The 26538-nt window shown below is 43.1% G+C and overlaps 1 protein-coding gene across 1 annotated transcript in view; it reads left to right on the top strand.

The window, feature by feature from the left end:
- Positions 1 to 26538, top strand: part of HSD17B2 (hydroxysteroid 17-beta dehydrogenase 2) — a 55503-nt gene that overhangs the window by 5524 nt on the left and 23441 nt on the right. The window contains exon 2 of the mRNA XM_006207524.3: positions 23860 to 24072. Within this exon, the coding sequence (XP_006207586.1) occupies positions 23860 to 24072 (213 nt within the window). The remainder of the gene's footprint in view (positions 1 to 23859; positions 24073 to 26538) is intronic.

Genomic DNA, 26538 nt, shown 5'->3' on the forward strand with positions numbered 1-26538 from the left:
TGCAAGGCTTTCATGGCAAGGATGGCGGCTTCACTGTACTGTTGAGAGCAATCTTTTATTGGCGGCTTCCTATGTGTGAGGAACTGTGTCAGGCACTGTGATCAGCATTTTACATGCCTAATTTCATTTAATTTTCACACATCCCAGATAAGATAGTTTTAAAGCTTTAAATATGTGAAAAGTAGAGTGAGTATACACAACATGCCCAATACCTATATTCTAAAATGATCCTGATCAAGAGATCAATGAGATAACTTCTATTATAATCCCATTCAAAGATGAAAACACTGAGGTTTTCAAGAGATTAAATAGCTAAGGTCGTATAACAAAATAAGTAAGTGGCAGTGCTAGAATTTAAATGCAGGTATTTTAGGAGATGATACAGGCAGTTTGGATAGGGGGATGGCAGGTGTGTTTCCTCTGGGGGAAAGAGGCCATGACAGCCAAGTGTTTCCGACCTGCTAAGCTGCCTGAACATCTTTGGCTTCCACATTCAGGCCCAGGGTCCCATGGTAAAGCTGGCTGTCAGCAGTGGAAGGAGAACTATATCACCCAGCAAGGCTCGCCTTGGCAGTCCCCCAAAAGCTTGAGGGACTGAACAAGCTGGGACTTCCCTGGGGTTTCACTCTCATGGCAAGGCTGTTATGTTTCCAAAGAGAAGCCATTAGTGACCCATGCAAGGTGTCTTCTCATTGCTCAGAGTCAGTCCCTGATTTCCAAATATTCCCAGCTGGACCCTGGGGCAGTCACTTGGCTACCCCTAGGTTATTACTTCAAACCTACCTCATGCACTGTTGAGTTTTGTGAAGTCTTCGGGAGTGTGGAAAGGGGATTAGAATCTATTTGAATATCTATTCATTCAGTAGTTCACCAATAGTTATTAAGCACTCTGTGCCACTTACTGGGAATATAGTGACAAATAGCATGCATTCATTACACTGAATAAACTTATAGTGGTGGTAGGGGATAGCCAAGAAACAGGACATTGCAAGGCAATACAACGTGTGAGGTTCAGAGAAGTGAGCACAAGTCAGAGGAGGTAAGACCGCCTAGGAGGCTGGAGCAGAGGCCAGGAGTTTGGAAAGCAAGCAGCCTATTGGAGGATCTGATAATGAAAGAATCAAAGGACTTGCTAGGTCTTTGAGTCTAGGTAGAGAGGAAGAGGAGAGACCCACCGCACACTTGACTCCCCTACTATAATCCTCAGAAAAACCCTTTGTAAATTCTTTTGCTCATCTGTCTTCCCAGATGGACTGAAAACTCCATAAATGCAGGCAGTGTGTAAAGCATAGTGCCCACAACAGGCTAAAGGAATGAATTCATGACTAAATGAATGCAGAGAATGATTCCTAGGGTCTGAGGATAATTCTTACTACTAAGAGAAACAATAGAGTTTGAGAGACTGAGGGGAAGGAACTGACTTTGAAGAAAAGAGGTCTTTCGTTTGAGCTATGTTAAATGTGATGTGCCAAGGTTGTATTGAGGTGGAGTGTCCAGCTGAATTTGAAAAGTTAGCCTAAATCCAAAATGAGCTCAAGGCTGGAGATCCAAGAAAGTTAGTCTTCCACAAAGGTAGGACAAATAAGGCTCTGAAAGCTAAAGCGATGTCTGATAGAAGAGTATAGACTGAGATTAAGGCAAGGATCTGGACAGTGGGTGCTACCCAAATCTATAGAACAGGACTGGAAGGTGGACCTGGATGGTGTAGGGTTCCAAGGAAGAGAAAAGCTCCAAGGGGGAGAGTTATAAACAATATTCAGTATGGAAGAGAGATTGAATGGGATGACAAGATACCTGTGGATTCAGTGCTTTGGGGGAACTGATTAAAGAGAATTGTTTCAGTAAAGGACATGAGAAGAGACCGCAGGTCAAGAACAATGAGAGGATGGTGTTAGTGAGCAACCCTGAAGTTTGGAGAATACTGGTGGAAAAAGAAGCAGCAAGATGGGAGATTAGCTATAGGGAGTAGTAAGACCAAAGGGAGACATGTGGGGGAGGGAGAAACTTGGGGGAGTGATTTTGGAGGCCCAAAAGGAAGGACTCAATAAGGACATTGATAGTGGAAAAAGGATTGTGGTAATTGATTAACTGGGAGGCTGTTGCTCAGGGGACAAAGAAGAATTAGAAGCAGTGACTGTCTCAGCTTTCATTCAGTTTTTTTCCCCTTTCAATTTACTTATGTAGTGAATCTTCAATGGTTTGTGGTGCAGTTATGGTCATAAGGTTCTTATGAGAATAAAATGATATAAGACATGCCAGAAGCTTAGTACTGTGCCTGGCTGCATAGTACAAAACTGGTGAGTGCTATTATAGGAAACTAGAGAAGACCGAAGACAATAAAGTAATCAGAGAAGCCTCATGTTGGAAGCAATACCAGCTATTTTTCTGGGCTGGAACAGGTAGTCTTCACATTGGGGTCTTATAACTCCACTGTTGCCAAGTTAAATTAAATCTCTCTTGTTTATGCCCTTGTCATCATCTTTTTCTTTTCTTTTCTTTTCTTTTGCTGCAAATGGCATTATTTTATTCTTTTTTTATAGCTGAGTAGTATTCCGTTGTACAAATATACCACAATTTTTTTATCCAGTCATCTTGGACTGCACTATCTTTATTTACTTTTATTTTTATTTTTTTAAACATTTTTTATTGAGTTATAGTCAGTTTACAATGTTGTGTCAATTTCCAGTGTAGAGCACAATTTTTCAGTTATTCATGAACATATATATATTCATTGTTGCATTCTTTTTCACTGTGAGCTACCACAAAATCTTGTATGTATTTCCCTGTGCTATACAGTATAATCTTGTTTATCTATTCTTTTTTTGTTTGTTTTGTTTATCTATTCTATATGCCTATCAGTATCTACAAATTTCGAACTCCCAGCCTGTCCCTTCCCACCCCTCTTCCCCTGGCAACCACAAGTTTGTACTCTATGTCTATGAGTCTATTTCTGTTTTGTATTTATGTTCTTTTTTTTTTTTTTTTAGATTCCACATATAAGCGATCTCATATGGTATCTTTCTTTCTCTTTCCAGCTTACTTCACTTAGAATGACATTCTCCAGGGACATCCATGTTGCTGCAAATGGTGTTATGTTGTTGTTTTTTATGGCTTAATAGTATTTCATTATATGAATATACCACATCTTCTTTATCCAGTCATCTGTCAATGGACATTTAGGCTGTTTCCATGTTTTGGCTATTGTGCCCTTGTCATCATCTTTATCAACTTCTATGAGCATTTTTTTTAATGTCATCTTCGTCCTAGAGCAATAGCTCTTGAACAGGAGCTATTTTGCTTCCCAGGGGACATTTTAGCAATGTCTGAAAATATTTTTGGTTGTCACACCTCGGGGGCATGAGAACAATCTACTGGCATCTAATGAGTAGAAGCCAGAGATGTTGGCAAAACATCATACAAGTCACAGGAGGGTCCCCATAACAAAGGATTACTTGATGTGAAATGTTAATAGTGCTGAAGTTGAGGCATCCTGTCGTATGGTGTGAGCTCGCTGGATCAGGGGCCATATCACTCCCATTGATCATGGTAACCCCAAGTGCCAGGTACAAAGCAAGTCACATGATGGGTGCCCAGTAATAATAAAAGGAAATGGATAAAGATGTGGTATATAGATATATATAATGGAATATTACTCAGCCAATAAAAGAATTAAATCTTGTCATTTGTGTCAACACGGATGGACCTAGAGTGTATTATGCTAAGTGAAATAAGACAGAGAAAGGCAAATACTGTATGATTTCACTTACATGTGGAATCTGAAAAACAAAACACATAAGCAAACATAACAAAACAGAAACAGAGTTATAGATACAGAGAACAAACAGAGGGCAGGAGGGTTGGGGGAGGAGAGAAACAGGTGATGGAGATTAAGAGGCACAAACTTCCAGTTGCAAACTAAATAAGTCATGCATATAAAATGTACAGTGTAGGAAATATAGGCAATAACTACATAATAACTTTGTATGGTGACATATTGGAACTAGACTTATCATGGTGATCATTTTGAAATATGTAGAGGTACCAAATCACCATGTTGTATAACAGGACATAACACAGTGCTGTAGGTCAATTCAACTTCAAAAACAAACAAATCAACTCATAGAAAAGGAGATCAGATTTGTGGTTACCAGAGGTGAGGGGTGAGGAAAGGAGGGAATTGGCAGACTGGATGAAGGCAGTCAAAAGGTAGAAAAAAAAGGAAATGGGGATTGAACTGGAGCTTGAAGAACAGGCTAGGTCTGAATGTATTTTCCTCTGCTCTGAGTATACAGTGGCAGAGGGTGCTGGGAGTTCTCTGGGGTAAAAGTTCACAAAGAAGACTGTAAATATCCTATCCCCAAAGGGATGGGAGACATGAAGCAGCCTTGGGGCTTCACCAGGAGACTGACATTTCTATAAACAAGACGGTTGCAGAACAAAGGGTCTGGAACTGAAGGTAACACAAGAACACCCAAGACTATGAGCAGTTCATTGTTTTGACAGATATAATCCAGCCAACCACCAAAGCAACAGAGATAGAATTTTAAATAGACACAAAACAGAGAGAGTTCTTTTGGTAATGCACAAAGGTGAGTCTTCTCAGCTCACCCTGTGGGCTGCCATATGCACAGAGAAGGGCTCCACTTTTGGGTAGCTCTTCAAGTCTGTTGGATATCAACCATCACTGGGCATTAGAATCATACGATGCTTGGGTGCCCATTCCCAGAGCTCACATTTACCTGATCTATGGGTTGTGATCAGGGCATTGGTGTTTCTTAGGGCCCCCCATCCCAGATTCAGCTAATGGATAGCCCTACATTGTGAATGTAGGCCAGCCCAAAGCCTCATACCAGCAGTTCCTCTCTCCAACACCTTATGTACCCAATCCCACTGGGTGTCTTAGATATTCCATGTCTGAAAGTGAGCTCTTGATCTGGGACCCCCTCCTATCTGGCCCTGGCTCAGTCCTCCCCATCTGGAGAGCCACACTACCCAACACCCTGTGGAGACCGGAATCCTGAGAGTCACCCTGAATCCCTGTTTCTCCTCCTTCTGCCTCCAGATCCATTCCCAGTGCCGTAACTGCTATCAATAGACCCACTGCTCTCTGGCACCACCTCTGCTCCAGTCAAAGTTGCCATCATCTCTCTCTGGGCTGTTCTTAGCCTCTGAGATTCCACTCTTTCCCCATCAACTCATTCTCTGCAGAGTAGCCAGAATCCTCCTCTGTGCTTTAAGACTTTAAAACCCTTCAAAGGCTTTCCATGGTAAAGAATAAAAACCCAAAGTTCTGCCCAAGACCAGGGGCCCTGCATGATCTGGTCCCTCTCATCTCACACCTATCTCCCCTGCTTGTTGGCTTCAAACACTAAGATTTTCCTGGCTAGACAGCCTTTGCTTGTGCTGTTTCTTTCGTCTAGACTGCTGGGGCAGGGCAAGGAGCCCCTTTATAGGGCTGGCATCTTCTTCACCTTCATATCTTAATCTAAACCAGAGTTCCTCAGTCTTGGCACCACTGACAGTTTGGGCCAGAAAATACTTTGTTGTTGGTGCTCTCCTAATGCAATGTAGGATGTATAGAAGCACCATGGCCTCTACTTACTGCCTCTACTTACTAGGCATCTGTAGCATGCTTTACCCCCCACCCCCCCATTTTTAGTTGTGGCCACCAAAAATGTCTCCAATTTCCCATGGGGGTGAAAACACTGACCAGTTGAAACACTACTGGTTTAAATATTACCTTCTCGAGCAAGTGTTCCCTAGTGTCCAAGCTTTAAGTCTCCAGCTATTATCCTCAATCTCCATTCTTACTTGTTAATTTCATAGCCTTTTTCTCACTTTGAAATTAAATGTACACTTATTTATCTAGTAAGGTATCTCTGCTCACCCTACTAGCCTGCCTTGACTATTTCACTCAGTGTTGACTATTTTCACTCTGTATCACCAGCATATAACAGCTGCTGGCACACAGTAGGTATTCAATAAACATGCACTGAACAAGCACATGTAAGAATGGATGGATGCATGAATAAGCCAGGACGGCTGGGTATATGAGTGGGAGGTGATCTAGCACAGAAGGAAGAGCATAGACTTTGGAGCCAGCAAGTTCTGGCTTCCTAGCTCTGTGTGATCTGGGACAGCTCAGTTAACCCCTCGAGCCTTAGTTTAGTCGTCTACAAAAATGGGGATATTATCCTTGAGCGTCTGATCAGCTGTGTGTTCCTTCCTACTCACTCCCAGATCCCAGGTGATTCTGATGCTTCTCCTTGTGGCCTTGGCAGCTGGTGCAGGACTGTATCAGAGCTCACCATCGCCAAGTACAGGAATCAACACTGTCCCCTTAGGGCATTATTTGGTGCCAAGCAGACTGCAGGTGCTCAGCCAACGACCCCTGCTCAGTGTGACCAGAGGTCAAGTTGTAGCCACATTTTAATTAAGAGCACCGTGGCCACACTATAATAAGAGCACCGTGGCCAAGCACCGTGCTGAGATGATTCTCACAGGGCTGGTCCCTGGGGAAAATGACTCAGCCTAAGTCCCTCCTCTCTGTTGTGGGCACACATTCAGGTGGGCCTTCTGGCTTCGTGCAGAAATCTGGGAAGCTGGGCCTGGGTCCTCCTGTTTCCCTGTTCTTCCTTCGTCTCCAGGCTTTGTGAATAGTGAATTTGATGATGGTCCAACTGTCTCTTAGACCCAGGGGATGGAGTGTGGGCAGTGATGCTCCTCTCTTCCTCATTCACTAGAAAAGGAAATCTCCGAGTCTTCAAGATGGTTCTAGCAAAGAGTCCTTGTGAGTAGAGTTGCCACTGAATTCCAGTTTGCTCATAGCATAAGCTCCCTCAGGAGGCACCCCTTTGAGGTGTCCTACCTGCTCAGAAGTCCTCAAGAGGAGCCTAGCCCCTGGGGTGTGAGTTTCCCTTGGGACTAGCTCACCCCTGTCCCACCAGGCCAGCAAATGGCAAAGCAGGCCTCTAAATCTAGGTATTGTTCTATCTCTATTTTCCGCCTCCCAGGGGAAAATTGTCTTTTTCTCAGCCTGGGCAGGGTTGGGCTGTCCAACCAAGATGACATGTGATAGGGAAGGGGTAGCCCCATCTAAAGTGTCCCAAGGATGCTGTAACAAGGGACCACATACTGGGAGGCTTAAAACAATAGAACAGTTATTTTAAGTTGTTTTACAAATCTGAAGCCAGAACTCCAAAATCAAGGTATCCATAGGCCTTACTCCCTTGGAAACCTCTAGGGGAGGATACTTCCCTGCTTCTTCTAGCTTCTAGTGATCCCGGTGATATTTGGCTTGTGGCAGCATAACTCTAATCTCTGCCTTCACCTTCACATGACTGTCTTTTCTGTGTGTCCCAATTTCCCTCTTCTTATAAGGACACCAGTCAGACTGGATTAAAGGCCCATCCTACTCCAGTATGACTTCATCTTAAGTAATTGCATCTGTTACAAACCCATTCCCAGATAAAGGTCATATTCTGAGGAGGGAGGTTAGGACTTCAACACACCTTTTTGAGGGACACAAGTCAATTCAATTCACACCATTCCCTCCAACCAAAGCAGGGTCCTATTATTAGAAGAGGGGATAGATGTTGAGCAGATGTGCTGGCTACAGGTGAATCCACATGGCACCACCCTTCTCCAAGCATCTTCCCAACTCTGCTTTCTATCCTGGACACTGACCTCAGCCAATGGAGGACAAGGGTCAAAGGATGTAGGAAGGGAGAAGCATGAAATTGGATTATTCTCCTGGTGCTCTCCCAGAAGGGATCCTGGGGGCTGCCTAACTCCCTTGCCTGAAGGTCACAGTTCAGTCTCTCCAGATTCCAGTAACTGTTGCAGAAAAATGTGTTACAGCTCAATGTTATAGCTCGGTGTTACAGCTCAGTTGTGGCAGCAACCTGGATCTGCGCGAGAGATAAAGCAGCACTCAGAGAGTTGGAGAACTCAGGTTTATTACACCAGTGGGCCCAAAGGAGTTAACACTCCAAGCTCTGGACCCTGTCTGTAGGTTTACACAGGCTTTTATAGGCTGCCAGTATACACTTTGCAACGTCATATGCAAATGAAGTATAACGAAAGTTGACTAATTAGGAACAAGATTTGTAAAAATGGAACAATCAGGAGGGAGAGAAATAACCAATCAGGAGTGAAGGAAATAACCAATCAGGAGTGAGCTCAGGGAACCAATAGAATTTTAGGAGTAAGTAAGCTGTTTCAGAGGCAAAAAGTGAGGTAGAGCCTCTGGGCCAGGGAACCGGATGGTGCTGGCAGGAGAGTAGTGACCCTGCCTTGGGGGTCCTGCCTGTCTTTTTATGGGAATTCCCGCCTCATAACTAATCCCTCCCTTTGCCCCTCAGGCCTAAGAAAGGGAATCCTGATGTTTATGTGCCCAGAGGGACTCTACTGACCTTTGACCCTTCCCACACCCCTTGTTGAATTCCCTTCCCATCACCCAATTTGCCATTTCTTTACTCAAGGTATCATGCCTTATACAACAGCACAAACAAAAGATAGCCACTGAGATGTTCATTCTACTGTTATTTCTTGATTAAATATTTTTGCTAAATGACAACTCTTGATCATGCCTTGTGGTTCTCCGTGTATCTTTGATGCTTCATCTAGTCACAGCTCATTAATTAAAATGCTTTCTAAGAACTGTTCCTAGCAGCACAGTCTTTGGCTGCACTGCAGATGCAGAAGTCACACAAGGAGCCCACAGAGCCCGTGCAGATCAGAGAGTTAGTGACTTGGGCCACAGAGAGAAGAAGCCAAGCCAAAACCTGCTAAGAGAAGGGGCACACATTCCAGACAAGCTGAGATTAACATGCCCCTTGTGCGGCATCTACAGAGGAGATAAGAGATTGTTGAAATCATTGCCCTTTTTCATTCTCCTGAGTTAAAAACACTGACAGCAAACTAGGACAGCAAATATGAGCATAACCAATGATAAATTTAGCAGGAATGGGAAAGTCCACAGTGCCAGCCACGGACTCTGATTTTCCCACCATGCTGTAAGCCCCTTGAAGGCAGGGACTGAGTTTATCTCAGTCACTGTTTTGCCCCCAGCACTCAACCCAGTGAGGGGCAGAGAGAAGCTGAGTGAATTACTGAGTGAATTAATGAGTGAGGCAAGCTTCTAAAGGTGTTATAAATCAACTCTGAGACTTTGCACAGAGAAAACTTGACTTAGTGTGTTGCTGTCCCTGGAGGGAAGCTTCATCTCTGGTTCTTGCTGGGGGCCCAACACAAGGCTAGATGTGGAGAGTCCCCATGGGCAGGTATCTCCTTAGCATGATGCAAGGGGTTCTAACCTAGGACATACAACCATAGATAGAAGTTCACGTTTTGATTTAATCAAGCAAGTACTCAAAGTAACTCAGGTATCATGGAGGATCGCCCTGCCCCATTAGGTCAAGCTATCAAGCTATCAAGTTATCATCTGCTTGAGTTCCTGTGTGGTACATGGTGAGAGGTCCAGCCATGTCCTCCAGAACATGTTTGCAAATCCCAAGGTCATCTTTCTACAAGTCACTCCTGGCTCTGATTCTAGTGAAGGCGAACTCTTGTTCTCCACTCTGCTTTCCACCAAAACATGTAAGAGCCCTTTTTCCTTAATTACCCACCCTAAACCTGCACCCCCCCCCAAAATAAGGCACATGCACAAATCAGCTGAAAGTAGTCAGCTTTCCAGGAAATTCCGGGGTCCACTGTCATAGCAGACACAGTAGATATCAGACTGCCCTATTCTTCTATTCTTTTTTGTATCTTACTTTTTATTGAGCTGTAATTCACATATCATAAAATTCACCCTTTAAAGTGTACCATGCAGTGGTTTTTAGTATATTCATAAGGTTACCCAACCATCACCATTATCTAATTCTAAATTTTCATCGCCCCCAAAAGAGATCTGTAACAATTAGCTGACTGTCCTGTTCTTAGAATGCCACTTAGGTATTTCTGCCAACTTGACTTCCTGACCTCCCAACAGGCTGCTTTCCACCCCCCGACCCCCACTTCCTCTCTTTGGGTTGTCAACCTTGCTCCTTTTCTATCAGTATTTTTAGCTGAAAGGGAATCAGGTATGGCAGTGCTGTCCAATAGAAATATAATGCAAGCCACAGAAGTAATTTAAATTTTTCCCGTAGTCACATTTTTAAAAAGTAAAAAAATAAATAAGATTAATTTAAATAATGCATTTTATTTAATACAACATATGGAAAATATGATCATTTCAACATGTAACCAATGTAAAAGTTATTAATGAGGTAATTTTCATTACTAAACTTTTGCTGGTTTTTTTTTGGGGGGGGGCAATTAGGTTTATTTATTTATTTATTTTAATGGAGATTGAATCCAGGATCTCATGCCTGTTAAGCCTACACTCTACCACTGAGCTATACCCTCCCCCCTTGATGACTTATTTGTATGTTATTTCCTTGCAGAAGTCTTCCATGATCTGCCTCCTCAAGGCCAGTCCCTCCCTTCCACCTCAATTATTCATCACAGTACTCGTTTAATTCCTCTGTAGCACTTACCACAATTCATCATTTTCTTTTTTATATCATACAGCCAATGTCTCTATCTCACACTGGATAAACTTTGTGAGGGTGGTGCTATAGATTGAATTATGTTCTCCCCAAATTCATAGGTTGAAGCCCTAACGTCCTCGCCACCACCCACTATGTGAGGGTATTTGGAGATAGGGCCTGTGGGAGGTGATTAGGTTTAGGTAAGTTCATGAGAGTGGGGCCCTTGTGATAGGACCGGTACTTATAAGAAAAAATATCAGAGTTCTCTCTCTCTCCCTCTCTCTTTGATGTGAGGACGCAGTGAGGAGGCCTGCAGTAAGCTCTCTTCCTGCAGCCCAGGAAGATGGCTCTCACCAGAACCTGATCATGCTGGCACCCTGATCTCTGATTTCTGGCCTCCATAACTGTGGGAGAATGGATTTCTGTTGTTTCAGCCATCCAGTTTATGGTATATTGTCATGGCAGCCTGGACTGACTAAGACAGATGGTGATTACATCTACCTTTCACACCAATATAACCCAAGAACCTAGCACAGTGCCCTGGGACATAGTAAGATCTCAGTAAAAATTTGGCAAATGAAAAAATGAATAAGTAGATAGGGATGCCAAAAATTGTTAAGGTGTAGCTACTTAGACAACTCACCTAGAATAGTACCCACTGGGAAATTTTCTCTCTGGGGATTCTCACCAGACTTGGAGATTGTCCTCTTTGGGGTATAGGACACAAACACAAATGAGATTTGCTCACAGCTGTTGTTCAGGGGACAAGTACTGAAACTCAGTTCTCTTGTCTGTGAAATGGGGATAAACAGATTGACCCTGGGAGCCATTTATTCATTCAGCAGGTACAGAGTGCCCAGTGTGTAGCAGGCCCTGTCCTAGGTGTGGAGATTGGACAGGTCACAAAGCAAAGTTCTTGCCCTCACTGATTTTGCATTCTATCAGAGGAGACAAATATTTAAAAATTAATGTCCCAGTATGTCATACAATGTCAGGAAGCAGTAGTAACAATGAAGAAAAATACTGATATATCCCAGTTAAGGTGTCTCAAATATAATAAGTTGTCAATAAATGGTAGCCTTATTCAAGCTGTCATTTACTGTACAGTATCTAAAGTGATCCTTTCAAAATCTGTCAGTTCATGTCAGTCCTTTGTTCAAAACTTTCTAATCACAGCCCATTACACTTAGAATAAAAGCCACAGTCTTCACCATGGTTTAAAGCAGGATTTTTCTACTTGGACACTGGTGATGGTGGGCCTGGGTATTCCCTTCTTGTGCAGCTGTCCTGTGCCTTGTAGGATGTTAAGCAGCATCCTTAGACTCTATGCACTAGATGTTGGTAGCACCACCCAATTGTGGCAACCAAAAACGTCTTCATTTATTGTTGGATGTCCTCTGGGGTGGGGGGAGAATCACCCCAGTTAAGAACCATTGGTCTAAAGGCCCCACATGAACTAGCTTTGAACCACTGCTCTGATTACCTCCTATCATTTCCTCCCTCACTTACTCTGCTGTGGTCAAAATGGCCTCCTTGTTCTTCCTCCATCAATTACGTCCCTGAGAGCCTTTGCACTGCTCTTCCTTGTCCCTGTGCAGACTTCCCTGGGGTACCTGTTCCACTGGTTTCTGCTCAGTGTTGCCTTCCCTGACCTTCAAACAGAACACAGCATCCTCCTCCCCATCACCTTCTGCTTCACAGCACCCATCACCACTTGATACCACATGCATTTATTTGTGCATTTACTGAATGTATCCCCTCTCCCTCTATAATGTAAGCTCCATGGGACAGGGACTTGGATGGTTTTATGTATTGCTGTACTCCCAAGGTCTAGAAGAGTACATAACACATAGTAGCACTTAATAAACAGCTGTTAAAAGAATGAATTAATGAATAAACGGATGATTATTAGAAGGATTGGCAGGCAACACAGAATGGAAAAAGCAGGACATGTGTGGGATGAAGATGAAAGCAGCTGGACTGGAATACATGGTAGATCCTGAGCTTGGGCTTGATTGAATGAGAACAAATTATAGAGATTATTGAAATCCAGGCAGGATACTTCACACAAGTACTTACCATACATGTGGGAGCCAGAGGAGGTTTGTAAATGGGGAGAGATATGGTAAGGATGGAGTAAAAATTAGAATCCTGATTCCAATTGGAAAACAATGGAATGCAAGTCTGGATCCAAACTAGAAAATAACAATGTTTCATGTGTGAGTAGAGATGGCAGATAAGTTCCTCTCTGGTGCTGTCTCCGGTTGGTTAGAAGTGTTGGGACAAGCGGGTTCTAAGGGAGAAAGTGCATTGATTGAACAATGTCCATGGTAGCATCAGAAGCGTGCTGTGGCAGGGTTGTCAAGGGCTCACCATCCCTGTTGGAAGGAACTAGGTCATTGGTGGTGATTGTTAATGAAGCAGAAAATAAAGAACTTCTATAAACTAGAGATCTATTGGATTTCTGGGCATTATTTTAGTCAAATTTGGTAGGTAGCATCTTGCACTATTGTATATTAGGAGCAGCCAAGTGAGTTTTTGACTATGTGTCGTCAAGAAGGACATCCTCAGTCAGGAAACACTTTTCCTATGAAAAAGAGAGATGTCCAGCCTTTCTTAGATGAAACTATAGATAATGATAGGGAGGAGGAACTAAGCCACCCTGGGATAATGGGGCTACATCTCCAGATAGTTTCCCCTTCTTTGTGTTATGTTAATCTTAAGTAAATTTACTTTCTATGTAGTAGGGTGTTATTTTTTTAAAAAATGGAGTTGCTTAACATGTTTTTACAAGTGTTATTTCACTTGTAAACTTTCTTGTGAAATATGTGGTTGGAACCTTTAAACAAAAAATTCTGTTAACCAAACCACGTGGAAACAAAGGAGAATAAACAAAAGAATCCATCCACAAAAAGGAGCAATGTATGGTTCTGTTTATTTAAAGTGAAAGTCAGGCAAAACTGATCTGGGGTTTTTAAAAAATTTTATTTATGTATCTTAATTTTTTCTTAGGTTTATTTATTTATGTCTTTTAGAGAAGGTACTGGGGATTGAGCCCAAGACCTCGTGCATGCTAGGCATGTGCTCTACCATTTGAGCTATACCCTCCCTCTCAACCTCTAATATTAGAAGCCAGGGTAATAGTTATGGAGTGGGGATGGCTAGGAGGAGGCACAAGGGAGATTTCTGGTGAACTAGTCATGTTATGTTTCTTGATCTGGGTATTAGTTGCATGAGTGGATTCACTCTGTGAATATTCATCAAGGTGTACACCATAAAAGTCAAAAAATAACTAAGGATGTTTCTCTATAATGTACACAGCAGACTGATATTCTTAAGACTATTATTTATTTCCTTAAGCAGCTCCATCAGGTGAAATATACACAAGTCATTGATTTACAAAGATTGACAATATTCAGATGGAACATGGTGAATAGGAAAAAAAGCCCCTGTGCTTTAGAATCTAATGATTCTAATCACACCTCTGCTTTTGTTAGTTTAGTGATGGTGGAAACTTCACATTCCTTGAAGCTTGGTTTCCTCACATGTAAAATGGGAATAAAAAGACATATTTTCACAGGAGCCAACTAAAAGAGCTCCAAGTGGCTGAATAACTTACGTAGATATTTATGCATAGAGACTTCCTTCCAAGGAGTACAGTATGGAAGGGTGAGGACAAAGAGTAACTTTACAGTGGAGAAACCTGACAACATTACTCCATCCAGATGATAAAGGGCAACGTAAACATTCATCAGTCTTGTCAATAGTATGTACTCTTAACAAGATGTAATGAATATGGCACTTTACCTGTGATCTCCTTCCTCAAACCATGACCCCAGTCCAATCATCAGACAAATTCCAATAGAAGGGCATCCTATAGTATATCTGACCAATACTCTTTAAAACCATCAAAGATATCAAAAACAAGGAAAAGTATGAGAAAATGTCACAGCCAAGAGGAGCCTAAGGAGACATGATGACTAAATATAACGTGCGATCCTGGAGCAGAAAAAGGACATGAAATAAAAAGTAAGGAAATCTGAATGAAGTATGAAATTTAGTTAATAACGATGTATCAATATTGGCTCATTTTTCAAAATTGGAGTTTAGCTGATTTACAATGTTGTGTTAGTTTCTGGTGTACAGCATAGTGATTCAGTTATACATATATATTCTTTTTCATTATAGGTTATTATAAGATAATATTGGTTCATTAATTGTAGAAAATGTAGCATACTAATATAAGATGTTAATAATAGAGGAAACTGTTTGCAGGGTATATGGGAACACTCTATACTGTCTTCCTAATTTTTCTGCAAATTTTAACTGCTTAAAAATTAAAATCTATTTTTTTAAAAAACATCCACTTTATCTTGGTATCTTGGGCATGAAATGAGGTAATATATATAAACATAAGGCTCTCAGACTATTGAGACCTAGTTCCCAGCATTATTTGAGACACAGGAGATAGAAGAGTGAACGAGGTAACCCAATAGATTGCCTTCCCTGATGGAGGTGACCTAGTTCTTTCTCTTACTGCCTGTGTTTGTCCTCAATGGAGGGGTCACTAAAGAAGGGACTTTGAGTTATCTGGAAACATAAATATGGCCTGTAGTTCCTAGAACTTTTCTAGTTATAACATTCATCACTTTCTAATGTAATGATTTACTTAATGTATATTTTCTGCCAGACCAGGGTTTCCCCACCTCAGCACTACTGCCATTTTGGGCCAGATCATTCTTTGTGGTGGGTCCTGCCCTGCCATAGGATGTTCAGCAGCATCCCTGGCATCTGCCACTGGATACCAATAGTACTGTCAGAGTTGACAACCAAAAATTTCTCCAAACATTGCCAAATATCCAGGGGGCCAAATTCATCCCTGGTTGAGATCCCTGCCTTAATGTTTTTCAAGCCTGGCTGCACTTGAAATCACTTGGAGAGCTTTAGAAACTATTGCCAGTACTTGGCCCCAGCCCAGACCAAATAAGTAAGACTGTCCAGGGGTGGGACCTGGGCACTGACAATTTTTAGAGCAGCCCAGTGATTGTAGTGGGACTCAGCATTGAGAGCCTCTTACTGTTCTAGGCAGTAAGTTCCATAAAGGTGAGGAGATGTCTCTCTTTTATGGTGGTATTTCTAGAACCTAAATGAAGAATGAATGAAGAATGAATGAATGAATGAAGGTGAAGAAAGACAGGAAGAAGTATCAGAAGTTAAGAGTGGCATTTAGAGAAAGCCATAGAACCACTTTTTTTTTTTTTATGGTCATGGATACCAACTGTTGAATAGATTCTTCCTAGTTTCTTTCTGAGGATGTAGGCATTTAAGATTAAACAAAAAAAAGTATTCCCTGAGTCTCTGCAAAGATATCTTTAGAGGAAATGGGGTTGGGAGTCTGAGTCCCCTAAGTACTGCTAAGAAGAAGTTTTCCACCCTTGTCTGGATACTAAACTCACCTCCTTCTAATGGCTGCTGGTCTTGGCTAGGGATTTCTAAAATTCCGGCCATCTCAGCTGACCTAACATCACTCCCATCAGCATCAATTTCAGGGAAGTCAGTATTGATAGTCATGTCCAGTGTTTCTTAACTGATAATACCCTCAACAGGTGTAATATGAAATTTTGGACAATTATGATGGATTTTCTGTGGCATTTGAGAATCTATTTCCCCAGCTTCGTGACAATCTGATGGCAGGCTGAGCTGAGCTGATCAGGAATTTTTTTGGTCATGAGATGCAGAAAAGGAGATATAGGTAGATCTATAGGTAGTTGCCAAAGTCTTAGGATGAAAGGTATGGGTACTGAATGGAGGTGAGGATTGGGCAAGGTGTTGGTCACGGGTAACTGAAAGAAGGGTGATGTCATTTAAGAGAATGAGGAATTCTAGAAGGTGAAGCAATTGGAGGCAATTGGTGATGAATTCTGTTTGAATTTGGGGTGGCAGTAGGTAGAGTTCAGGAGAGCCACTAGGGCTGGACTGTGGTTTAGGAATCTAGGCACTTGCTCAAACCCAGCAGGGCTACTTTGATTGGTTGATTATTTCACAGGAAGACTAGGAGTTGCTTCCTCATTCACCACTGAGAACAAACCCATTACATTTTCCTTCTGAAATAGTGGCTGTAAGTAGTTTGTGCTGTTGCATGGGTGATGGGAGTCCACTCTCTGTGAAGGGAGTTGGCATCAGTAATGGGGACCCCTCTCTGGCAGAGCTTTCATCACTGGTGTCCCCATTTTGTGCACCACCCACAGCCCTGCCAAGTGCTCAAGGAGACAATAAATCTACAACAGTAAAAGAACATGAAAGAGCAAATCTGGGTTTGAGAGAGAACCCTAGCACATCCCAGCTGTGTAGCCTTGTATCAGTACTTAATCTCTTGGCACCTGAGTTGCCCATCTTAGCATAGGAATAACAATAGTATGAAAGAATTATTCATGAAGGTTATGTTCCAGGAAAAATGCATTTATTTTCCTTAAAAAATGGACATGAAAGATCTAGCTAGTTCCCAGGGCCTCACCACCCAACAGTCACTATCATGGGCAAGGGAGGTAGGGTATCAGTGGTACAATTGTCAAGTATTTGCTCTGCTTGGGTTGGGAGCTTAGCCTTGTGTGACTCTCAGGGAAGTATTCAATGCACTGGAGTTTTATTTTATTTATCTACTGTTTTATTAAACCTTTATTGTATAGGGTAGAGGCAAGAGTCAACATAAGGGTGGCAAGAGCACATGCAGTCTTTCTTTACAGAGTGGGTGTGTTTCATTCAAGGGCCCTAGTCATAAAGAACTCCTGAACTTGAATTATTCACAACTTGCCAAATTTAAGACTTGACCCAACAAATGACGCGTTCTGTTTCTGTTCAGCAGCTAATCTGGTATCCCCACGTGGTAACAGCATAAATCCACTTACCTTTAGCCCACCATCTTTGAAACTTTGCAATTTTTAACTCTTCTGAATTAAAGTGACTCACATTGTTTCTATTTTGCACACTAATTGAGACTTTATTAATATTTTAGAATAAATTGCTGTTTCAGATTCACTTCAGTTTTGTAAAAATGGGACTCTAGAAGTCATTGGTTGCTCTAAGTTGATGGATTTCCAGGCCACTAGGGATAGAAGGATCTCAAAAGCAGAGCTTAAAACCAACCCCAGCAACCCACCTACCCTCCATTGGGGCAGGCATCCAACTCAACAAGTGTTTGTTGGGGACTTATTTTGAGTCAGGAATCGTTAATACTAGTGACATAGGACTCTCTCTGCATTTTTAAGGCATTGAGGCCAGTGTCTCTTAAATGCCCATTTATCCAACACATGCTTTTTACTGATCACCTAGAATATGCTAAGCCATGAGATCTGAAAGAACTGAATATTTTATGCTCCAGGTATTTATACGCTGAGTCCTGCCTGGGTTCTTACTTACTTCTGCCAGCCCCAGCTGAATGACTTAACCCTCCTGTGTTTCACTTTCCTCCTCTATAAAGTGACAAAAGTAAAATGACCTATCTCCCAGGGTGGTTAGAGGACTCAGTGAGTTAATATGCATGAGGCTGGCTGGAACTTGGTAAGCATTCCACTCGTACTAGGTATGATAACTGGGTAACTTAGGAAAAACTTTGACTTTTCACAAAGGCCTCCACCTCATCTTTGGGTTTCTGGAGTGCACAAAGGTTATTCTGACTGGGAATGGCTCCCCAGCTATGCATTTCCCAAGGTCCTCTGACCTCTGCACAGGCCCATAGCCCTAAGACACCAGGGCTAGCCTGACCTGACACTGTACATCAGAACTGACTTCCTGTTAGATCCAAGATACTGATAACAGTCAGTGTGATATGTAAAACATCCTCTGTCTTGTTGAATTCCAAGGTCATTTTAGGAGGGAGTTACTGTTATCACCCTACTTCCTGGATATGGAGGTGGAGGCTCCACCTGACTTTGTGTAACACTGCCCAAGGCTCATGCATGGAAGAAACAAAATCAAGCAGTCTGAGTCTTAATGAGATGTTTAGGGGGCTGTCAGTAGAGGTAAACTCCCCATTTACCAGTATTATGCAGGGAAAGGCCTGAAAATCAGGAAGGATGACATAGCTGTGGGACCAACTGATGTCCTTCAATGACTCCTCTTCTTGGGCTCTCAGATGTCTGATATTCTTTACTGGGCGTGTCTTCCCTAACAAACTACTAGCCCCAGGTAATGCCTACTTTATCAGAGTCAAACCCCATTGCCCTTCACGGACCCTAAACCTCTTACCTCACCTACAACCAATCAGAGACTTGTGCAGAAGCCAATCAGTCACCTTGTGACTTGACCTTATAAAATACCCCAACAACTAGCCCTCAGTGCTCATGTAGGCACCCCTCACCTGTGTGGCCCACTGTTGCTTATGACAGTGAACCCTAAAAAACTCCTTTCTATTCTTATACTTAGTCTCTGGTAAATTCTTTTACCAACCTGCATGTCATTGGCTCACTGACCAGCCGCCCCATTGTGTCCCACAACAATAATCTTAAAAAGAAAATCTATTATAGTGATTACTTGGAACAGGTACTGTTAAGGACATCACAAATATTAGCTGGTATAGGCATCTTTATTATATCCATTTTACAGATGACACTGAGGCACAGAGAGGTTAAATAACCTGATCAGGGTTGCACAGGCAAGGATGGTGGCTCACCACCAGGCCTGTAAGCTACTCTTTCTTGCTGGTAAGGACAAGCAGATGGCTTCATGAGAACTCTGGCTTTCTTAATTCACTGTCAAATACAGCAGATCCAGACTGAGTAAGGAGAGATTTTAATCTAAAGGGTTGTTGCCGAGTCCAAACTCGTTCTACTCGCCACATGACAGGCCAATAAATCAGGAGACGAGGTGTTGGGGCAAGGAATAGCTACTTTATTTGGAAAGCTGGAAGACAGAAAGGGTGGCAGACTAAAATCTTGGAGAACCGTCCTGCTCTAGTCAGAATGCAGGCTCCTTTCACACAAAAAATAAGGGAGGAGGAGGAGGAAAAATAAGGGAGGGGGTGTGGCTGATTGTTGTAATCTTCTTGCTGCAGTCAATCTTTGTTCTTGCAGCCATCCCCAAGGACTAGGTCATGGTGTCTCTGTAAACCTCCAATGAAACAAAGATTATTCTCTACTACAGGGTTACTCTGGGGGCAGGGGGAGGACTATTGAGGTGAGGGGAACACTCTGATCACAGGTCTGTCAGTATTTCAAGGGTTAGGCAAAAAAGAGTTTGCTTTCCTGGGGAGGGTAAACAGGTCTAGAAAGAACCAGGTGAAGGGAATGGGGGCGGCCCAGGAGTGATCAGAAGAAACTCCTTCCTCTGAGGCCGGCCTGTTCTCTGGAGGGGCTCTTTGCTGGCTCAGGCTCAGGGTGGGCCAGGACCTGGGGGTAAGGTAAGAATCTATACCAAAGTTTGGTTAAGAAATATTTTGTTCTAAAGACTCACTGGGGACAAACAGTTCAGCTAGTCATTAATGAACAGAAAAATGGGAATTTGGGTCTGGCCTTGTCATAAGTAAATGAGAAGGGCATCCCTGGGTCTTAGCTAAGTCATACAGAGAAGGTGATGTCTTTGCAGGAAGCTGTTTCCCAAAACACAAAGAGTGGGAGCATTTCTTAACTTTCACTCTTTTCCAGGATTATAGGGCTTGATAAAGTTCAACATGTCATTACTCGGTTTGTAGCTAGCTCTCTTCCTAGAAACTGTCTGAAGAGAATTAGATCCTGATTTTGTGAAGCTGGTCCACGGCACTACCTTTGAAAATGTCTGTAGATTATTCTCTACACAGAAAATGGGGTCAGGATCAAAGCATCTCTCCTTTTGTTCACTGAGTGTAACGTTTCCCAGATTCATCCTTGCTGCAGTGTATATCAGAACCTCATTCCCTTCTACTGCTGAATAATTTTGCATTGTATGAATAGACCACATTTTGTTTATCCATTCATCCACTGGTGCACGACCCATTTTCATCTCCCTTGGCAGGTACCCTGGCTGAGTGTTTATTTGCTGTGTGGAGCTAAGGGCCATAGCTTCCGTCCCTGCACCACAGGACGATTCTCTCTGTGCAGAGGGAACATCTGATATTGTGAAGGAAAAGCTGGGCGGGGCTAACAAGATAACTCACAAATCTAAGTATTGGAATACTGATCTGAGTTCTGCTGGACTAACTCATAAATCTAAGTTAATTAGGGTTGGTTTGCTGTTCACTTTTTTTTTTTTTTTTTTTTTGCTAGCTAGCTGGATTTTCAAAGAGATATATCTGGCTTTGGAATGTTGGTTTGCTGCCTCCCTGCCTCCGCTTTTGTGATAATGATGCTGCTAAAGCTGTTCCATGCCTATTGGCCGAATACCCGAAGCTTGTACTTAACCCTATAAAACCTCATGCGCATGTCTTGGAGGTGCTCAGAGCTTCAGAGCAGAAGCCCCTCTGAGCCCGCCGGCGTAATACATCTGAGTACTCCAACCCTCCGAGTGGTGCTTGTTTCTTGGCTGGCCTGTCATTTCTGTAACAATATGACAGAAACCTGTCAGGGGAATGGGGGACTTTAAAGTCCATGGCTCCAATATGTCCAGCCAAGCCAACCAGGAGGCAGAAGCACAGAATGGGGTGTATGGCAAATGGAAGGGGCCCTGTGTGAACACCTGGCCTCACCCAGCAGAATGTGTATCACCTGGCTCCAGGCCCCCTCTTCACTCCAATCTGGGTCTGAGTTCATTATTTTCAGGTTAATTCATTTCTTTCCTTGCTGAGCCAAAAGAGACTCATTTGGGGCTTGGTTTCTTTATACCTTCTTCTGTCCCTACACCAATAAAGGAGAAGTGGCATGTCTGGGATGGAGAAGAGGCATGCACTTGGATTTAGGTTCTGGCAAAGAGTCTATGTCCATCCCTACCTCTGTGACCTTGACCTCTCTCGTTTTGTGTCCCCCTCTGTACAACGGGGATGGTAATCTCAACTGTAGACTTTGGGAGAATTTTACAAGACAGATCTGACCACCAGTGACATTTGAGTATTTCCAGGGAGAGGCCTCGAGCATTGCACCCACCGTCTGGTGCAGCTGCCTCTGTCCAGGATCCAGCCTCACCCTTGCAGACCCGGAAGTTGGATATGTCCAGCTGCAGGTCCATTTCTACAGGCCAAAGCCACATTCGCTGGGCTCACAAAGCTGTTAGGCACATATAGTATTGTACATTAGGACCGGAACTCTAACATGGTAATTTACACCAAGGCAGAGATCTGTCACGTGGCCCAGATACTTGTGTCTGTTTCAACTGGTACTGTTTCCTCCTCTGGCCAGGCCCAGGCAGGAAACCACACACATGCAGGGAGCTGTTTCCTGGGCACAGGTGCACGTGGACATACAAGAAAGGAGATGGGGCAAAAGTTAAATGCAATCAACTATGGTTACCAGATGCCTTCATCTGATAGTAGGCATGTCTGAGGGGCAGCAGTGGCCACATTTCTTGCTAAGCCTTCAATCTCTCGGGCAGGGTTTGCAGATGCCAGCCACAATGGCCTCTCAAGTACACTTTCTCCTGTATGGACCCTGGTTAATCTCTCCTTTGGCATGACCTTTAAAAGAAGAGTCATTACACAAGGAAAATAAGTACTTTCTTGTAGCAAAAATGGAAAACGTTGTAAGACAAAGCCTCCTCCATTCTGCTTCTCCTCCTAGGGGCAACTGCTGTTACCATTTTGGTGCCTCTCCTTCTAAACCCTTCCTTTTATATTTGTATGCATAGGTAGATATAGAATTAGTTTCCTCCACCCCTGTTTTGGGGCATAAATTGGTTTCTCTATAAGAAGTGCTGCACTGTAACTTATTTTATTTCACTTAACAAAGTATCTTGGGGCAATATTTATGCCAGTTTATATATAGTTTTACCCCACTTAAAAAAAATTGGTGTCATATTCCATCACAGGTACCATAATTTATGTAACCATTCTCCAGTTCATGGAAGTGTAGGCTGTTCATTCCTTCTGCTGTTATGTACAGGGCTGTAGGAATATCATTTATCTCTGAATATCTGTATGTTTTTCCTCTAGGACAGATACTCAGACTTTTTGGGTCAGAGGATATGCACATTTAAATGGTTGCAGATTTTAGTCCTTCACATTTAACGACAATGTATGTGAATGCCTGTTTCGTGTCCTTTTGCCTTCTGATGGTGACTGTCCTCTCTTTGGAGACAGTAACACTTCTGGTCAGATCCCAGGCAGGTCTTGTCAGCTTGGAAGTCAGACACTTTTTCTGATCATTTACATACTGATCCTCGAGTTGATTATCAGTGTGCTCTCTGATTTCCCAAGTTTTCCAATTTTTAGGGCAATGCATGACTTAGCCCATGACTGCTGACAAGACAGATACCTCAAGGTTTACAGGAAAGATTACCTGACACAGCCGATGTGAAGATGCTCTCTCATCTTTAGAGCTGTAGGCATAGTAATTGTTACACGTTTATTCTGGTATAGCGCAAAGGGTGATTTTATGTCCATGTTGTCATCTTCAATTTCAGACGTCTACTCTTTGCACTTGTGGGTATAAAACATTTTTCCAGGTTCTGTAGTGTCCTCCACAGAAAGCTGGGTAAACTCCCATCTGACACGTATTTCTGACACGTATTTCACATGTGGTTTTATTCTCTGGTTTCATGAAGCGGCACACTGAGGGATTTCTGTCTGGTTTCTGTTGCAGGTATCTTTCTAGGGTTGATGTCTATTCAATGGCTTGGGAGAAGGCCATGGGTAGGGAAGAAGTTCTGAGGAGGTGAGAAGGGTGGGTGGCTATGAACCTTCATCTTTCATAATCCAGAAGGAACTGGCCCCTGTGGGCAACCTCTGCTGATGTCCTGTGTCCTCTTTGAAGCAGCACTTGACACATTGTTACATCTTTAAAAAGTAAAACCAACTCCAAAGTATTAGTTGGTAATGAATGTTTTACTGAAGATTTTACAGAATGATGGAGATGATTACATCGAGTATTACACAGCACAGATGAATAGAAAAGCTTCCATTAATTATCTTAGTTTTCCTCCTATGTTCTTCAGCCACCAGCCACCCCTGCACCATGCCCTCTATCAGCAAATCTCCTTCCACTTATGCCCCAACTCAAATTCTACCTCACCTCTCTACTTTTTTTTTTAACAGAGAAATTTTTCTGTTGTGGCTTCATGTTCCATTTTTCCACTAAGCAAATGAAGAAACTTCCTCAAGATCCACTGTCTCCAGAGAACATGGACACTCATGCAGTGTTTTCCTTATTCAATCATTTCTCTTACCATTTATGTTAAGCCCACTTTCTACTGCCTTGACCCCTTACAGGTAGCGATTCTGGATTTGGCCATGCTTTGTCCAAGTATCTGGATAAGCTGGGCTTCACAGTATTTGCTGGGGTTCTGAATGAAGAAGGACCAGGAGCAGAGGAATTACGAAGAACTTGCTCCACGCGCCTCTCTGTGCTCCAGCTGGACATAACCAAACCGCAGCAGATAAAAGATGCTCACAGCAAAGTCATGGAAAAAGTGCAGAACAGAGGTATTGCCTTCAGCTACCTGTGTCCTTGACTGCTCTCCATCTTCCTCACAAACACTGGATCCAGCCTCTAATTACCACTGCCCTCTAGTCTGTCCTGGCTACCGGCCGCACCTGGTGACCCCCGTACTGAGCATCTGCCACGTAAAAGGCCTCACGTAGACAAGAAAATGTTAGGGATGAGTCACGCACGGTCTGTCCTTAGAACTTACAGAATTCTTCATCCCGTTTCCTCCAACATCTGCTCGGTCACTCTCCCATTAATTCCTACCCCACCCCCCAATTTCTTTCCTCCCACCAATATTAACATGTATTAGACTTTACAAAATAGCTTTGTAATCAGCGGCCTCCCTTAGCTGCTGCCTTTCTCCTCTCCTTCCTTCATCAAGCTCTCTGGAACCCTGCTGCCCTGGTTTTGCTTCTCACCATGGCTCCCTAAATGGTCTGGCCAAGCTAATCAGTATTATGCTAAACACATGATCTTAACTTGTCTGCAGTGTTTGAAGGCGTGGCTCATCCTCCCTTGCTTGGGCTTTGGAGTCTCTAGCCCCTCTCTTACCCAACTAGTTCTCTGATCATTCTTTCTGCTTCTCTTGTATGAACCTCTTCCTGATTCCCCTGTGCCTCCCGTAAGTGTGCATGTTACTGAGGGCTCCATCCTTAAACTTCCTGCTTCCTTGCTTCTACTCCAATACCAGGAATTCTCACCTGGGAAGTGTTTGAAAATACCTGTGGCTGGACCCAGGCTGGGCAACATAGCTGGGGGGTGGGGGGCAGGCAGTGCAAAATGAAAATTATGGGAGGGGGGCTTGTTTAAGACTTTAAGGCGGTTCCAGCAGAAAATTAAACCAAGCATGAGGACTTTCTGAAGCACAGGGCCCAGGGTGACTGCGCAGATCACACACTCATCATACCTCCAATCCCCCACCAATCAAATCAGTATCTACGTACAGTAACTCAACTAATCCTTCAACCATCAGGCCAGTACTGTTGCTCTCCTTTTGCTGAGAATGTCAGCTGTGCAGAAGATCCCATTTGGGGGTCCCAGGTATCAGTACATTTTAAAGCTCCCCAGGTGATGCTGACGCTCTGCCAGAGCTGAGAAACACTGCTATTTAATTCAATAATTTCCCAATCTGTATTACCAATCTAGCCCTCTTCTCAATGCCCCAACCTATATGCTTATAAAATTGGTTACCAGACATCCCACCTCAGTTCATCCCAAATTAACCTCACTAGATTTTCCTCTGCTGCCAGTCTGCAGGCCAGGTCACCCTTCTGCAGCCCACAGCTCAGACACTGGCACTGCCACTTAATCACTCAAGCTAGCAAGTGGAAGTCACTTAGACCCGCAGTTTACACCTCAATCTCTGCATTCTATTGGTCCCCAGTCCTGTCTAGTCTATGTCCTAGATTGTTGTCATCCTGCCCCTTCTATCATCTCCAGGCAGCTGCGGCTTAACTGGGACCTCATCTCCCACCTGAGCTCCCACAACGGCCTTGCAATGAAGCTGTCTTTCCCCATCACTTTCCAAATAAAGAGTGACTTTTACAATGTGCACATCTTACAATGTCACCCATCGGCTGAAAACCCTTTGATATACAGAACCTCCATGTCTGGGGTTCCTCTCATGAGCCAGGCCTGTGCTTTCTCTCACTGAATGGTTCTATGGTTCTCCATTCAGCACCAAACACCCTAACAAGGATTGAAGGCCATTCAGGATACTGGCCCTTATCGAACCCGTAATCTGCAATATCTGCTAGTCCATTCAGTAAATTCTGAATGGTTTCCAGAGTAGAATGTGTTGGCTCATATCTTGGCACATCCAGCTTCCTCTTAACTGAAATTTCTCCCTTGCCTCCTCCAGTCTCTTTCTCTAAGACTTCTGCCTTTGTCCAGTTGCAGACTCTACTCCCACAGAAGATTAAGCTCAAAGGTAACATCTCTTGTGTGATCCTCCTGGTAATACAGGTTACATCATTCACTTCCTCTCCTGGACATACCTGCACACGCTCGTATTAGTGCATTGTTACATTGATACATCATTACGATCCATCGCCCACACCTCACTACAAAGTTCCTTAGAACCAGAATCATGTTTCCATCAGGATTCTTTCAGATGCAAGTGACACATCACAATTCAAAACTGCTGAAGCATAAAGGGAGTGTATTCGCTTATATGATTAAAAAGACCAGTTGGCTTCCAGGATGTCTGGATCCAGGCACTTAAGCAATGTCATCAGGACCTCCGCTCTCTATTAGCTCTGCTTTCTCCTATGCTGGCTTTATTTGGCGGTTTTCCATGAAGCCTCAAGCACTTTCTACTTATATCCTCTTTATAGCTGACATAAGTAATATTATTTCCTTCATTTGGTAGTTGAAGGAGTAGTTATTATATAGACAGCACTTACAAGTGTCCCTGGCATGATCCAAGCAATCAGTAAGGGCCCCTATTTTCCATTCACTCA

This window comes from Vicugna pacos, chromosome 9 (assembly GCF_048564905.1).
Source record: "Vicugna pacos chromosome 9, VicPac4, whole genome shotgun sequence".
NCBI lineage: Eukaryota > Metazoa > Chordata > Mammalia > Artiodactyla > Camelidae > Vicugna > Vicugna pacos.